General features: G+C 44.8%; 1 protein-coding gene across 9 annotated transcripts in view; it reads right to left on the bottom strand.

Moving 5' to 3' along the window:
- The window catches only part of TPCN1 (two pore segment channel 1), a 53,111-nt gene that overhangs the window by 18,171 nt on the left and 21,059 nt on the right, over positions 1-13,881 (bottom strand). For 6 of the 9 annotated variants that reach the window (XM_037390409.1, XM_037389918.1, XM_037390174.1 and 3 more), the window contains 9 exons: positions 9,363-9,487; positions 6,624-6,800; positions 5,168-5,281; positions 4,778-4,908; positions 4,105-4,193; positions 3,466-3,500; positions 2,812-2,870; positions 1,913-2,012; positions 747-863 (listed from right to left, as the gene is read on the bottom strand). In XM_037390409.1, coding sequence (XP_037246306.1) covers positions 747-863; positions 1,913-2,012; positions 2,812-2,870; positions 3,466-3,500; positions 4,105-4,193; positions 4,778-4,908; positions 5,168-5,281; positions 6,624-6,800; positions 9,363-9,395 — 855 coding nt within the window. In that variant the 5' untranslated portion in view covers positions 9,396-9,487. Of the gene's footprint in view, positions 1-746; positions 864-1,912; positions 2,013-2,811; positions 2,871-3,465; positions 3,501-4,104; positions 4,194-4,777; positions 4,909-5,167; positions 5,282-6,623; positions 6,801-9,362; positions 9,488-12,872; positions 12,993-13,630; positions 13,696-13,881 lie in introns of all 9 variants that reach the window. The other 3 variants (XM_037389834.1, XM_037390252.1, XM_037390333.1) reach the window with 3 other exon arrangements.

Genomic DNA, 13,881 nt, shown 5'->3' on the forward strand with positions numbered 1-13,881 from the left:
GCTCCCCTGGCAATCAGTCCCTCCAGTAAATGCAGAACTGTTCCCTGTTGCCCTACCATGCGAAAACTGTCCAACCAGACACCCCGAGCAACAGAGTTCAACCGCTCTTCTTGGGAAATTAGGAGACAGCCTAACGGATCCCATTACTAGCGCTTTTTTAAGGCTATCAGCTGTGTGCCCTAAACACAAACTAATCTACTAGAAGGGGGTTAGTTATTTTTGGGCCTTATTTCTCTTGCTGCTCCCCAGGCTCAGCAAGAAATCAACCCTCTCTCCCCCAAGTGCTCTGTCCCTGCAAAGAGTTGTTGCTAGGTGAGTTACTTCTGTTTCTGCACCATTCACTCATGCGGTATCTAGCAACTGTACTGTATCTCCACTTGCATGACCCACCCCTTCCCTAAGTACCGGTGCTTGAGAAGCAAGTCTGCAAGTGACCCACACTGAATCAGAGAGAAATCAGTGATCACACACACTCCAGAACAAATTTCACTCATTTTATCAAGACGCTTCCATAATCTCACATGGGGCTGAAATTCACTCTCTTTTTCCTCCAGAAACAGATATAAACAAGTTACCTGAATGAAAAAAAAAGGAGCTGAGTGTGACTACAGTCAACAGACACATAAATCATCTGTTTTGGAACATGCTCCTTGAACACTCCAGACCACTGGTGTTCTTAAAACATTGCTGACCTCCCCTCCTGCTGGACTCCAGGCTGTTCTCAGCCTCCCTGCAGGACCCTGTACCTGTTTGGTGATCAGCAGGCGGTAGGCGTGCTGTATGGCTGTGCGCTTGTGCAGCAGCAAGGACTTGAACTTCCTCTTCTCGATATCATTGAAAGTGTCGAACACAACTGCGAGAAGCTGTAGAGAGAAGACAAGAGAGAAAGTAATGCTTTGATCCTTAACCTCTGCAGCTACCTGAGGCAGCGCTTCTCAAACAGGCAGGAACATCAGTCTAGAAAGGCATGAGAGGCATTGCCTGCAGAAGGAATTTACTAAGCGCTACACTGACTGAGGCACAGAGTCAGTGAGGGCCCGTTGGCCAGGAGGGATCTCACAAAGGGATCACCAAGCATACTGCACACACACCGATCCACCTTCCGGAAGAGGCCCAGATGTTTCTGCCCTCCTAATGCTCACTAGTGGTTTTAAGAGCTAAGGCTAAACCCCACACATGCCAACAGAAAACAGCAGAAAAAGGTTTGTTAAAATGCCCTGATCTCTTCCTAGAAAGTGGGTTTTGAGGACTGCTCTCTGGACTCACCCTTCCACGGAAGCTTTGGCAGAAACATGTCAAAGCTAACCCTCCATCTAGGACAGCAGCAGGGAAATCCAAGCCCACCACATGCATCAGATCACCCACCCTGGGTTGCAGCGTTCCTCATCTCCTTTGGTAAGCCCCTTTCCACCACTCACATCCTCCCCTGAGCTGGTGGTCCTGGCCCTGCCCTAGATGTCGCAAGAAGCAGAGCCAGCACAGCAGCTATGCTCTCACACTGCTGTCACCAGCACCCTTCAAGTCCTGCCATACTTAGTAATTCCATTCCCCTCAAACTGATTTACAAAGTATTTCAGGCAAGCCCAGATAATAAAATGCCATCTTATGATAAATAATTAAGACAGAAAAGAACAATAAATTTCATGCAACCGAGTATGTCACTCCAAGCATGATATTAATGTGAGAGAAGTTGAAAGAGACTTGTATCATTCTGGTTTCTGTGATTTAGCTCAATTCCTTCTGGTTAAACATTAAAAGAGTCCTATCCGTAGCAAAGCTGTCATTTCTGGAAGTATTTTGCCAGAAGGTCTCAGATCATTACAGAGCACTCTTGGGAATGGGGAAGGCTGTGCTGGGCAAGGAGCTCCAATGTCAGGCAGAGAGAAGTTGGGTGCTTCTTCAGGGGACTCACCAAGTTCATGATGAAGTACAGCTCAATGGAGAGATACACTATGAAGAAGACACAGGACCAGGGGTTTCGGGCATAAGATGGCATCATCACATCAGGGAAACTGCATCCAAAAAAAGACACGAGTTTAAGCACCAAATAGCTCATGCTATAGGCTTCCCGCTACGAAGGCAAAAGGCACAGGACCCAGGTGTGTGTGCAAACTCACACCCAAAGATCTGCTCATTTCTGCGAAACACATGGTTGCTCATGCCACAGCAGTTTGTGCCTAGCAACGAACAGCAAGAACATGGAGGTATGAAAAAAATAAATATGAAAAGCACATTCTTTGCACAGCCCAAAACCAAATGGGCAAAGGGGATTTGTAACGTGGCTAAGGGTTGTGCTTCGATACTTAGCAATGACAGCAATACAGCTTTGGTGCAAGAGTGTTACAACCTAAGATTTATTCCATCCTCTGCTAATTTCCTAATCCTCAGAGCTCTCCCTGACAGCAGATCAATATTTACCCACTGTTGTTATCCTCCTTTCCTAGCAGATAGGTGAACTGAAGCAGAGGAATAGGAAGTTACTTCACAACAGCAAATTGTCGGCTGACAAAGGAGCACAAACAGAACTTTCCCTTCTTGGACCGAGGCCTAATAAAGCTGTTTCCCCCTTACTGCCCTCACAGTGATGAGGAGGTCCAAGTCGCTTAGAGATAACTGCATCTGAGGTCACAGTATCCTAAACCAAAATGAAATACCAGTTCTTCCTATGCAGGCTGACCCAGGAAATCTCTCTGTCATACAGAGGAAAGGGATTGTATTTGGAGACAGAGCATTTCTGCAAATAAACTCTTGGCTCTGCTAGACTTCTTTAGGGGTAAAGGGAAAGACTGAGCTAGAAAAGCATGAACTTACTTTGAAGTGGTCAAAAGCACGAAGAGATTCACGAGGCTGTTCTCCAAGGTATTGAAGTACTGAAAGAAAAAACTCCCATGACAAAACGCAAGCAGAATTTCATAGTGACATTTCACTCAAAAAACCACCAACCCACCTACCTGAACACAGGCATTTCTACAATTCCCTGATGCCTCCCCTAGAGAAAGGGTACTTCAGCATCGGTCCTTTTTAAAGGTGCCCGAGAGATGGCATGTGAAGAGTTTAAAAATTAAAAGCTCATCTACATATTTTTGTAGTAGTTACACCCAGCAAGCTACAGACTCAATCAGTAGCAGGACCTAGTGGCTGCTCGACTCTGACAGCAACAGTCTGAAGTGGTTGAGCTTTCACCCAGATACCTTCCTCCCCTGGGGACAGCAGCAGGTGGCTCATTTGACTGAATTAAGACACCAAGAACAAGGAACAACTCCGTGAACATTCCCTTTGGGACAAGCTGACTTTGAAGAAGTTCCTTCCCAGCAGGGGTAGACCAGGGTAACCGTCTCTGAGCAGCTAGCATCTGGCCTCCCTGGCCACCACACAGGAATAAGCTAAGTCTACACAGGAATGTTTGATTCTTAAGCAAGTCAAAATGGGACCCAAGCTTCAGGTGAAAGAACCAGCGATACTCACCGGATCCGACTGGTTAGGAGAAAACAAATAAAAACCTAGAGAAACAGCAGAGAAGGTAAAAGAGGAGAGAAAAAAGGGAAAGAACAATCAAAAATAAAGTCTGTTTAATACCGAGCAGCGCAGTGATGAGTCTCTGTTCCCAAAGAGAAGGTCATGCAAAGATTAAGCCCTCTCTGACACCATGAAGCGGCAAGTATCTGAAAGGCCTTTTCCAGGTTTGCCAAAAAATGTCACTGGCATTTCACCAATCCTTTTGGAAAACAAACTTTCTGGGCATGGTTTGCATACAGGACTGTAGCAAGTACACGACAGCCGCATGCTTTGTGAGAATGTAGACTAAACTTACAAGATTGGGGAACAGCTGATGGAAACAGAACTGGGAAACCACAAACACACACACCACAGACTGTCCTCTGGAAGAGGTCAAAAGGACTTTTGCCTCAAAATCAAATACCCAGCTTCTAGATTTTTTTGATCTTTAGTTCTGCCTTCCAGATGACTGCGGATGAAATGGAATAAATGGAAGATCCTGGCAGGACTCTGATTCTGATCAGCTTTGTATTCATTCGAGTTGTTTGTGTTAATTTTGGACAATAACTGGTTAAGAGCACCACTCCATCTTCCATAAATACAACTCACCCAGAATGGCAAAAATCACCATGAAGAAAAGCAGGAGGAGAAGAATGTCAATAAATGGTGGGAGGGACTGGAAGATCTGTCGCAGATTTCTGAAAAATAAGAAAACATAAATAAACTAGAACTTGCATGTTTTCTCCTCCAAGTTGGCAGGGGAAAAATCCCCAACAACACACCATACTTGAGGACTGACTTTCCACTTCCTCCAAGGATTAAAAGTAGAAAGCTAGGTAAGTTAAGATTGTTCCCAAGCTACCTATCTGTCCTTTGCAGTCAGCTCTCAGGTACTGCAAACAATACTATTGTCACCCTGTCAACTTTCCTTCTCCAGACTAAAGACTAGCTCTGTGATTCATCGTGCAGTTTGCAGGCAAACCTAGGAACCAGAAACAATACAGCCACATTCAAGTGTTGTGCTCGCCAAGGTAGTTCATACAGCTGAGGACAGTATATATAAGCACTGTGTACCATCAGCATATGCAAAGCTACTACCTATGAAATTTCCCTACATAGGCAAGACACTAGGTACGCTTCAGTCACGATTACAAAAGATGCCCGAGATCTGAAATGTCCGTGAAAGACACTTACTTTCCTGAGATGCCTGCGGGATCAGAGTGCTTTTCCCCACCCGAGTCCCAGGCATGAGAGCAGAAACCCCAGCCAGCTGACCACTCACCTTCTGACGGCACCACAGTAACGGCAGTCCACCAAGAAGATACAGCGCAGAGCTCTGGTTATCCGGACGTGTGAGGTTTGGCGCACCAACACCACGATGGCCTCTATAAACTGTACAAACAGCACGCAAGTCTGCAAAAAAGTGGTTTCATGAGAGGCACAGTTGCAGTCTCCTTTTGGGAAAAGCAGAGCTCTCACTGACCATCCATTTGTTTGGACACTTTAAGGATGGGAGGTGTTCTTGAGAGCTTAGAGATCTCACATGAATCATTTGGCACACGGGACGCATGGCTAGGTCATCTTTGCTATAGTACAGGCCAGTATTTAATCTGGTTCTTTGGTTCCCGAAGACGTTGAAGGAGAAACACTGACCATCAAACAGACAACTTACCTTTACCATAGTCCTTTTGTGCCTGATAAAGGTTTGGAAGCCCAGCCACCTCATCTTCATTGAGAGTTCAAAGACTACCACAATTAATGCAAACAGCTCCAGGGTTGCATGGACCTGTTACAATACAGCAAAGCTTAAATCAGTGCTTCTGATTACAAAGAGCAGCACATCAGAGGCCACGATTCTGCCCTATTTCAAGCAGCACATGGGTTTGACAACAGTCAGAGCACAGCTCCGCGACATGCAGGAAAATCCAAGGCCACTCTTAAAGCTAGCACAGCACTGTTTTTCAAAGTTTCTACATTTATTGCTTTGTGCTTTTATTAAAGCCTGTACAATCTTCCTCTAATCAGCATCAGCCCAGAATTTCTTGAAATCCACATCCCTTTCGGGCTGGAATAACACATCAAAAAAAATGTACTGATAGATTTGAAACAAAAGGGCAAGACACCTGCAACTTGAGCAGAAACACTTTCAAAAAATTGATACTGTAATTTTTTTAGTGAAATGCAAGAAGAGCTGCTGGGCAGAGAGAATTTACATAGAGAAGGGTTTTAACCAGACATTCTGAACAACCACAAATAGGGTCCTGATCAAGCTCTGGAATAGAACTGCTTTTGGCAGTGCTGAAGGACCCCTTCTCTGTTGGAAGATGCAAAATGCACCACAAAAAAGATGACAGTATTTTGTACAACCTCAGCTTTAGCCACAACTCAAAACCCAAACTGACTTACGCAGCCCTGACTCATTTTGAAGAACACACTGATCCCAGGGCTGTCAAGGCTGTTCTATACCCCTGGCATGGTCCTAGGGTACCATTAACAGCTCCAAAAGCAGATGCAGGGTCTCCCACCAGCACCAGCAGCTCCTAGCACTGTGCCTTACAGCGGTACCTCATGAAATGGTTGTGGACTGGCAACAGCACACACCAGTTTGTGTACCCCTTCTCTCAACCTGCATTTTGTGAAGGTTAGATATAAAACTTCAAGTCACTCACACGGACGTTAAAAACAGTCCTCACAACACTGGGAGGAGGGGACAGGAGAAGGTTTACTAGCCTGTCCCAGGCTGAGATTTGTTTGTGTTCTAGGAACCAGCGGTGGTGCCGGGGTAATGGCACCAACCTTGACAATGACTTTAAAACCACCTCTCAAAGCACACAGATTTTTGAGTTACCTCAAGGAAAAGGAAAAACCACCTACTTCTCAGTTACAAAATTTAAGAACTTCACAAACTGATAACGTAAGTGTCACTTTCATTGTGGTCTACATACATCAGATGAAAAAAGGATGTTGGTCTGGCTCGCTTATCTGTTGTCAGCCAATTTACAAAAAAAGCCAGGTGTTTTTTTTCTTCCTACTGCTGCTACCTTCTTCCTCTACGTTTAGCCTTCTTTTTCCTCTTACCCACCACCAGAAAACAGGTGAACTTCTTCATTTTGCCCCAAAGTACTCACAAAGATGCCAAGACGGAGCATAGGAACAGCTGGCGCCTCGCAGAGAGACAGCAACAGGAGAAGCAGTGCCGTGCTCAGCTCCATTAGGTAAAAAAGGTGATTGTGTGCAAAGAGGTAGGCAGCAAGTGCTTTGGCATTTTTGGGGTGAGTGAAGAACTTATCATTATTTTCTCCTTCCTAGGGCAGCAGGAATAAAGAAAAGGACAGCATTAGTGACTCAAAGTACTATAACACAGCTTTCCACATGAAGAAGGCAGACTTTTGTAAGGATTAGATACAATTCGCAACAGGCTGTTCCCACTTTACAGCCTGACATTGATCTGTTTATCGAGGAATGAACTCAACACACACAGGCCATCCCCTTCTGTTCATAAGCATATTTCAGTAATGAAACTCATTAATATCCACAAACTCCTGCTTCAGAAACTCTTGAGTCTTTTCAAAATGAGGAAGAGTGCTGAAAGAGTTTATGAAGGTAGGCAAAGAAACTTTAGACAACATCCCAACATAAACACAGCACTTCATTTACTTGCAACCACTTCCACATGTTTTACAGACTTATTTGATTCAACTTCTCCAGGACAGAACACGAAAACACACAGATAAGCTCCAGGGCACCTGGCTGACAGTTGCTTCTCCTTATCTTGGCCTTGCAAAATGTCTGGGAGAAAACACTGGAGCACACACAGTGTTTACTGCTTCACGAATGTGAGAAGACAGACTCCATGAAAAATTAACAAGTCGCTATGCTGATTTGTCATTCCCTCTTAACTAGAAAGCGTAATTAACATTAAAAGGTCAGATACTCCATCCTAACAGTTTGCCTACAACTGATTTTTAAACAGCTACATCATTGCTATTTTTACCTCTAGGATGGAACTTAGTTTGGGGAGATTTTAGAGGTTTTTCATGCAGAAATACCCAACAGCTTCTTCTTTTTCTTGAGTCAATGGATTAAGCAAGGGAGCCTTTGTCACTCACAGGAAACTTGCTGCCTCTTGGAAACTGTCATCAGAGATCATTTTTCCCCAGCTGGGACACACAGATGCACAAGAAGTTTTTTGGTGTTTTTTAAATTAACATCTTTCCAAGTAAGCAATTGCGGTAAGGACAGTAACCTATTACTATGAAAGCAGAGTAACTGTGATTGCAAATGGCTAACAAGGTCAGGAAACAGGATCTCCTTTCAGAAGTGAAGCATTCTGGAGACTAACTCAGAAAAGGGTTTCAAATGTTTCTCATTTACTCATCTCACAGGCAAGCTCACATTCTGTTTAAGGACACACACACACACCGCAGGGTCAGTGAGCCAGATTGTGAGCAGGACAAAACCCAGCAGCAAGCGCCATAAAATGCAAGTCCCCGTCCGTCCCCCCCCTCAAGAGAGTGCTAGCTTAGATCAGCAGGGCATTCTTATTCGCGCCTGACAAAACACACTTGCAGAATGAAAAATAGTCAACATTCTGCTTCTTGGTAGCCAAGCAATTCAAAACATTGCTGGACAGCAAAGTCCTCTTATTCAAATAAGACACTCTTGCCTGCAGCTACTGGTTCAAATAAACAATCTTCATGCTCTTTAAGTTACGTTTACTGCATTTCAAGGACATTGTCATTATGACCATTGGTCAAGGCAGCAGCAAGAATAATCTGCATCTGAAGGGCCAAGCCTGCTGTGTACATTACCATCAGACACTGCAGCAACTCAATGACCCTTTGCAGAGCATCTCCAGTAATCATGAGTTTAAACAAAAGCCTGGGAGGGGCTGGAGCTATCGTTACATTGCCAGTGCTGCTCTAGCATATGATGAAGCTGAAGTATTACCAAAGGTCCGAGCCTACTCTGTTTTAGAATGTCAGAGAAGCAATATTTCTGTCCTGTGGGGCAGGAGCAGGGTGGGACAAATGGCTCTAATCACCCCGCAGTAGCTTAAGCAAAAAACCTAACTAGGTCCAAAGCATCTCAAGCTGCAATGCAGAGCCTTTGAAAGGGAATGAAGAGATTGAGGAAGGAAAGGAACCAGCAACAATTTCAGACTGGACAGCTCTGGAAGAAGCTCAGTTTTGGTAGCTAATTCATGACACCTGACTGTACAGCAATCCAAAAAAATAGTATACCTTTGTTCAAGTAACAGATGGCGTTTCCTGTAACTGCAGCATGGGAGGGGGTTGTTTGTTTGTTGGGTTTTTTTCTTTCAAATACGATAACTTTCACTCCTGGGCTGATCTCAATCTCAGCACGCTTTCTTCCTGTGGAAATCAAGACCTCTGCCTTCTCTTGTGCCTTACATAACCTGCAGGGCTTGACTGATGCTAAACAAACATCCTAGGGCCACCCATCAAATCTGTGGCCAAGGCAGGATTAAGGCATTTCCAGAACACGAGAAGTCTCCGGGACAGCACTGACCATTCACCTCGGAGCAACTGAAGAGATGAAATAGCGATCTATAACCAGTGACAGAAATCTCCATGGCAAGCTGGCAGAGCTGAACATGTGCTGAATCCCTCAACTACTACAGTCCTTGACACTGGGAGAGACGGGAGAGGATGGGTAGCTTGTTCAGTGGCTCCCAAATGACTTGCTAGAGCCCACCTGAAGGCACTTCCAGCATTGCCCAACACCTCAGATTCCTTTGCAAAGCACCAAGTTTTTAACCTCAAAACAGAAGCTCTTTGTTTCTTATAATCAAGAACTACCATAGTTTCAGAAGTCCATTTTTCACACCAAACAGCAGGGCTCACCTGGAGGTAGATTGCTGCCTCTTGGTAGTTCATTTCCCAGTTGTGTCGGGCAGAGCTTTGCTGCGCACAGCAGTCCCCTGCAGCAGGGCTGGATGCATCGTTAATAACGTCATAGCTACCTCCATCTGCATCAGTACAATAAGAGAAAAACTCATTTACAATTAAGCTAGCTGAGACTGATCAGGAAGCATGTAAACAAGCCAGGCACTAGGACCAGAGGCAACATCTGACATGGCCGAGGACCCAGGAAACTGGCAGCTTGTACAGACAAACTGATTCTTCCCATGTAGGAGCTTTCAAGAGACACACTCAAACTCAGTGCTTCAACAGGGGAATGTTCCCAGAAGATCATCAAAAGACACAGCATCCTATTTAATACAATAAGCAGGTCTCCTGGCTCAGGAGATCTGTGCTGTCATGTTCACAGCGTACTATCAGCAGTCATAAACTATAAACAGGCAGCTAACAGCTACAAGTCTCTGAGGATGTTCAACCCGCAAAATAAAGCGGGCTTGCTAAAGGAACACTGCCTTTTCACATTTAATGGTAGGACAGACCACGGAAGAATGGAGTACATGACTACCACAGGCAAGGGAAATCAGTCTGAGTGTAGCAGCTGTACAGCACACTAATCGCAGCAGTCAGTATTTTTAGTAGAAAGCCTCATTTTTCAGAGGTCTCCAGAGTCATTAAACAATGCAACTTTGCAACGCTCTTTTTGATGCAGATAAGTACCAATATCCCTCTGATGAAAACAAACAAGATTAATTTTCTGTTCATATCCCATAGATTGATTTTGAAACTTCTAAGAGTATGTCCTTTGTACCAGTAAAGCACTATAAAACTACACTTTACTGAACATCTGAACCAGACTTCATAATTCAAGATTGCATTGAAAAAAATACAATTCAATTGCAAAAAGCAACTCCCAAACATGGCTACACATACATAGTGCCCTTCCCATGGGACAGCCCCACAAGGCACGTACATAAACTCCATCATACTTGCCACTTTTTCGCACTCTGCAGCCTCAGTGCTACTAAGATACATGAAAAAAAACATGCACGAAGACAATTATTGGGAATTGCAGGAAGACAAAAAGGGAATGTCAGTTGATTTCTTCTTCTGGGACTGGGATTTTTATTTCGCACCTTTGACAAAGAATACTGAGCAGAGACCCCACAGAAGCGAGACCTGCTTAGAGGCCATGCGTGAAACCTGTGGTGGAGCTGGCCACGCACTCAGTTCTACAGTTTCAATCATGCCCCCAAACCAGGGTTGTTCTTGCTCTCAGTACAGACTTCCCTCCTCCACTTCCTCAGGTTCCCAAAGGAGGTACATGTAAAATTGATCTTGCCAGTATAAAAGCGCCGATTTTCCCCTTTTTATGAGCACAGAAGCTGTGATGCGTTAGCTTTTTCTCTGTGTTACAAGAAATTATGGGAGAGTGGAAAAATGAGCTTCTTTTCCTCTCTCATGACAACATGCTGAAGATTTGCTGCATCTCTTTGCTACGACAAAATAATCCTCATTGAATTACTGATTCAGTCTTTCTAGAACACCCTCCGGAGTGGAGAAAGAGTCTGTGCCAAAAACTCTGCACCCACCAAGGGCAACAGCACCACGTGCTTCTGGCAGAAAATGGAAAGAAATCAGAAACCCCTTCACCGATGCAGAGCCACAGGTGCCTTTTCCACCCTCAAATCAAATTAAGATAGCATATAACTGGGATTTGTGAAGACTTTCTAGATTGCATACTCAGATTGCTGAGAATCCTGCAGCATTAAACCTATTTCTCTTCCTTACTTCCCCCACACCCTTAAAATACCACTCAAAATCTGGACAAATGATTGAATGAGGCAGATTCCTCCCCCACACCCCTTCTACACCTCGAATGAGCACAGTTCTTGAAGAAACTGAATGATGGAGCTTTTTATTTATACACAGAACTGGAATGGCAGTCTTCCAGGTTTGTTTGCTCTTTAGCTGAAAGATGACAGCAATATGCAAAAAACCAGAAGCATTATATTGTGAGCTCTTAAAAGTTCTTAAATGTTATTTATGAAGCTTTTATTGTGTATGTGTTTCAAAGAGACAGCCTCCCTCAAACTGCAGCTTGATAGCAAGAACTTCTTTCCATTAAAGGCTTAACAGAGGAGCAGAAGGAGCACATCTTCATCAGAACCTGGACTTGCTGCTGAAGATCTTTACTGCCCAGAAGCCCAGTATTTTCCAGTCCTCTCATCCTAACAGACCATTTGCTACCAGACGAAACACGCTGCAGTCCCACCCCGCCTGCCTGCCCCGCCATGAGGCACTAAGCTGGGTCACAGCACAGGCAGAGCAGAAAGTGGCCTCCAGCCCCCAGCCTCAAAGACCTCAAACATTACCATCGACAGGCACAGAGCTACCAAACACCCCCAAACCTTGCTGAGGTGCACAAGTGGCTGGTACTTTGGAGCAGAGAGTGCAACCTCTTCTAACCACACATAACCTGCCGCCTGAAGCTGCCCAGGGCCATCCACAATGTTACCTGGGCAGCTTTACAGCGTGTCACCCACAGCTCCTTCATCACCTGTCGGCTGGGTGAGGCTGCAGGATGCCTTGCTTAAACCAGCAACAACTGTGAAGGTGCTAACAGGAGCCGGAATTTCAGGCCTTTCCAGAACTCGCCTTCAAAACACAGCAGGCATTCAGAGAACGTCTGAGTGTGATTCATCTCACACAGTTTAGGGGATATTGAGAAATCAACACCTTGGCTGCAAGAGTTCTTTTGGGGAAGAGGGACATATTAAGCAGGTTGCTTGCAATATTACCATGTTATTGCAGCATTACAGCATATACAAAATTTAAGAAAATCAAAACATACTGTGGTCAAATCAGCAAAGGTTTGTAGCATCAAACAAAACAGCTGAACACTGTGCCCTACCAAAAGATGCCAAAACTACCTTTAACCCCGAAATAGTTCTTTCACGAAGACCAACCTCTCTCTGAAAAGGATCAACACTAGGGAAAGATACACCACAAGAAAAACCCAGGACCCCTCCCTGCATTTCACACAGAGGACTTGCAGCTGAAACAGAAGAGATGTCCCAGTGAGACCAAGGTTGCAAATACAAAAGAGCACTCAAAGATGCAAATAAGAAACAAAAGATAACTCTAGACACAAAGATGTTTTCTTCCTGTCTAAACCAGCCATCATCTTTCTAGGCACAGACAACAGAAAATGTACTGGTGAAGTGTTCCAGTGGGGAGCTGCATTTTGTGGATCAGCTCCTTCTCCATCAGGTACCAGAAGGTTGATCTAGCAGCCCTGAGGCAACAGCATCATCTGGGTAATAAATAATAATAAAAATAATAATAAATTTGAAAAGCAACCCTCTGACTATTTGTTTGGCAGCCCTCCAGCTAGCTAATTTCCTCAGCTGCTCCCATGATAACAATGACACAGACTAATGCAACCTCCGCTCCGCTCAGCTCGTGCTGCAGAACATCCCCGACGGCATTTACCATTAGTATCGAGCTCAATGAGATAGGAGGATCTCTCCACAGGACTCCCGTAATCCTCGAAGTAGATGGCAGGCGGTTCCCTCCACTGCATGGCAGCCACCACATCGGGAAGCGGGCACGCTTGTGTTCGGAGTTGGGGAGAGGGAGACAAGTCAGACCTGAAGTTTCTCCCTCCCTCCCCTCCGAAAGCCGATCCTCAATTTCGCAGCTTCCTCAAGGGAAAGCTACGCACAAAAGATTTTCATCTGCTCTCTGCAGAACTAAACATTTTCTCCCCTCCCCTCTGAGGAAGGTGGCTCAGACTTCAGTTGAATCGTTTCCCTATCGCTGTCTTAGCAGCAGGCTGTTTCTAAGTGCAAGTTGTTGGAAGGCTCAGCTGTGGGACAAAGAGCATTTAAGCATGAGTGTGGTGGTAAAAGCAAGGCTTCATGTGCCATGCTCTCTTGTTTTGGCATATAGCAGAATTTGCTCACCAGCGAACATGAACCACTAATGGGAAAGGAGTCAAAGTGCTGAGTAGTCACAGCAAGGAGTCTTCCCCCCTACCCTCCTCCCCCCCAGCAAAAAAAGAAAACTGATATTTGTGAAGTTCACAGTACAAGGGGCATGACAAAGTAAATGAACTGAGCTGCTCACAGATGGCAAAGCTTCCTTCCACACTTGTGTAACTTATCCCAGACGTTCCCTGAAAAGGGAGAAAGGGAGGGGAAAAAAAGAAAAGAGAAAAAAAGAAAAAGCAAAACCAGCTGGCTGCTTACACAAGGCATCCGGAACGATACTGCCGGGACTCCAACATTTCCATTCAGTGCAGCAGAGCATGCTCCTGTGTAAATAGTTTCCATATGTCATCATTACAATAAAAAACAAAAAAACAAAAAAGAAAGAAAGAGAAGGAGCATAAACTTTCCAGAGCCCAAACCTCTCCCTTTGCAAAACAAATTCCCTGCTTAGGGGAAGGAAAAACTCTACATTGGCTGAGAGAGCAAACAAACTCCCCTCATTTGGAGAA

Source organism: Falco rusticolus, chromosome 1, assembly GCF_015220075.1.
Source record: "Falco rusticolus isolate bFalRus1 chromosome 1, bFalRus1.pri, whole genome shotgun sequence".
Taxonomy (NCBI): domain Eukaryota; kingdom Metazoa; phylum Chordata; class Aves; order Falconiformes; family Falconidae; genus Falco; species Falco rusticolus.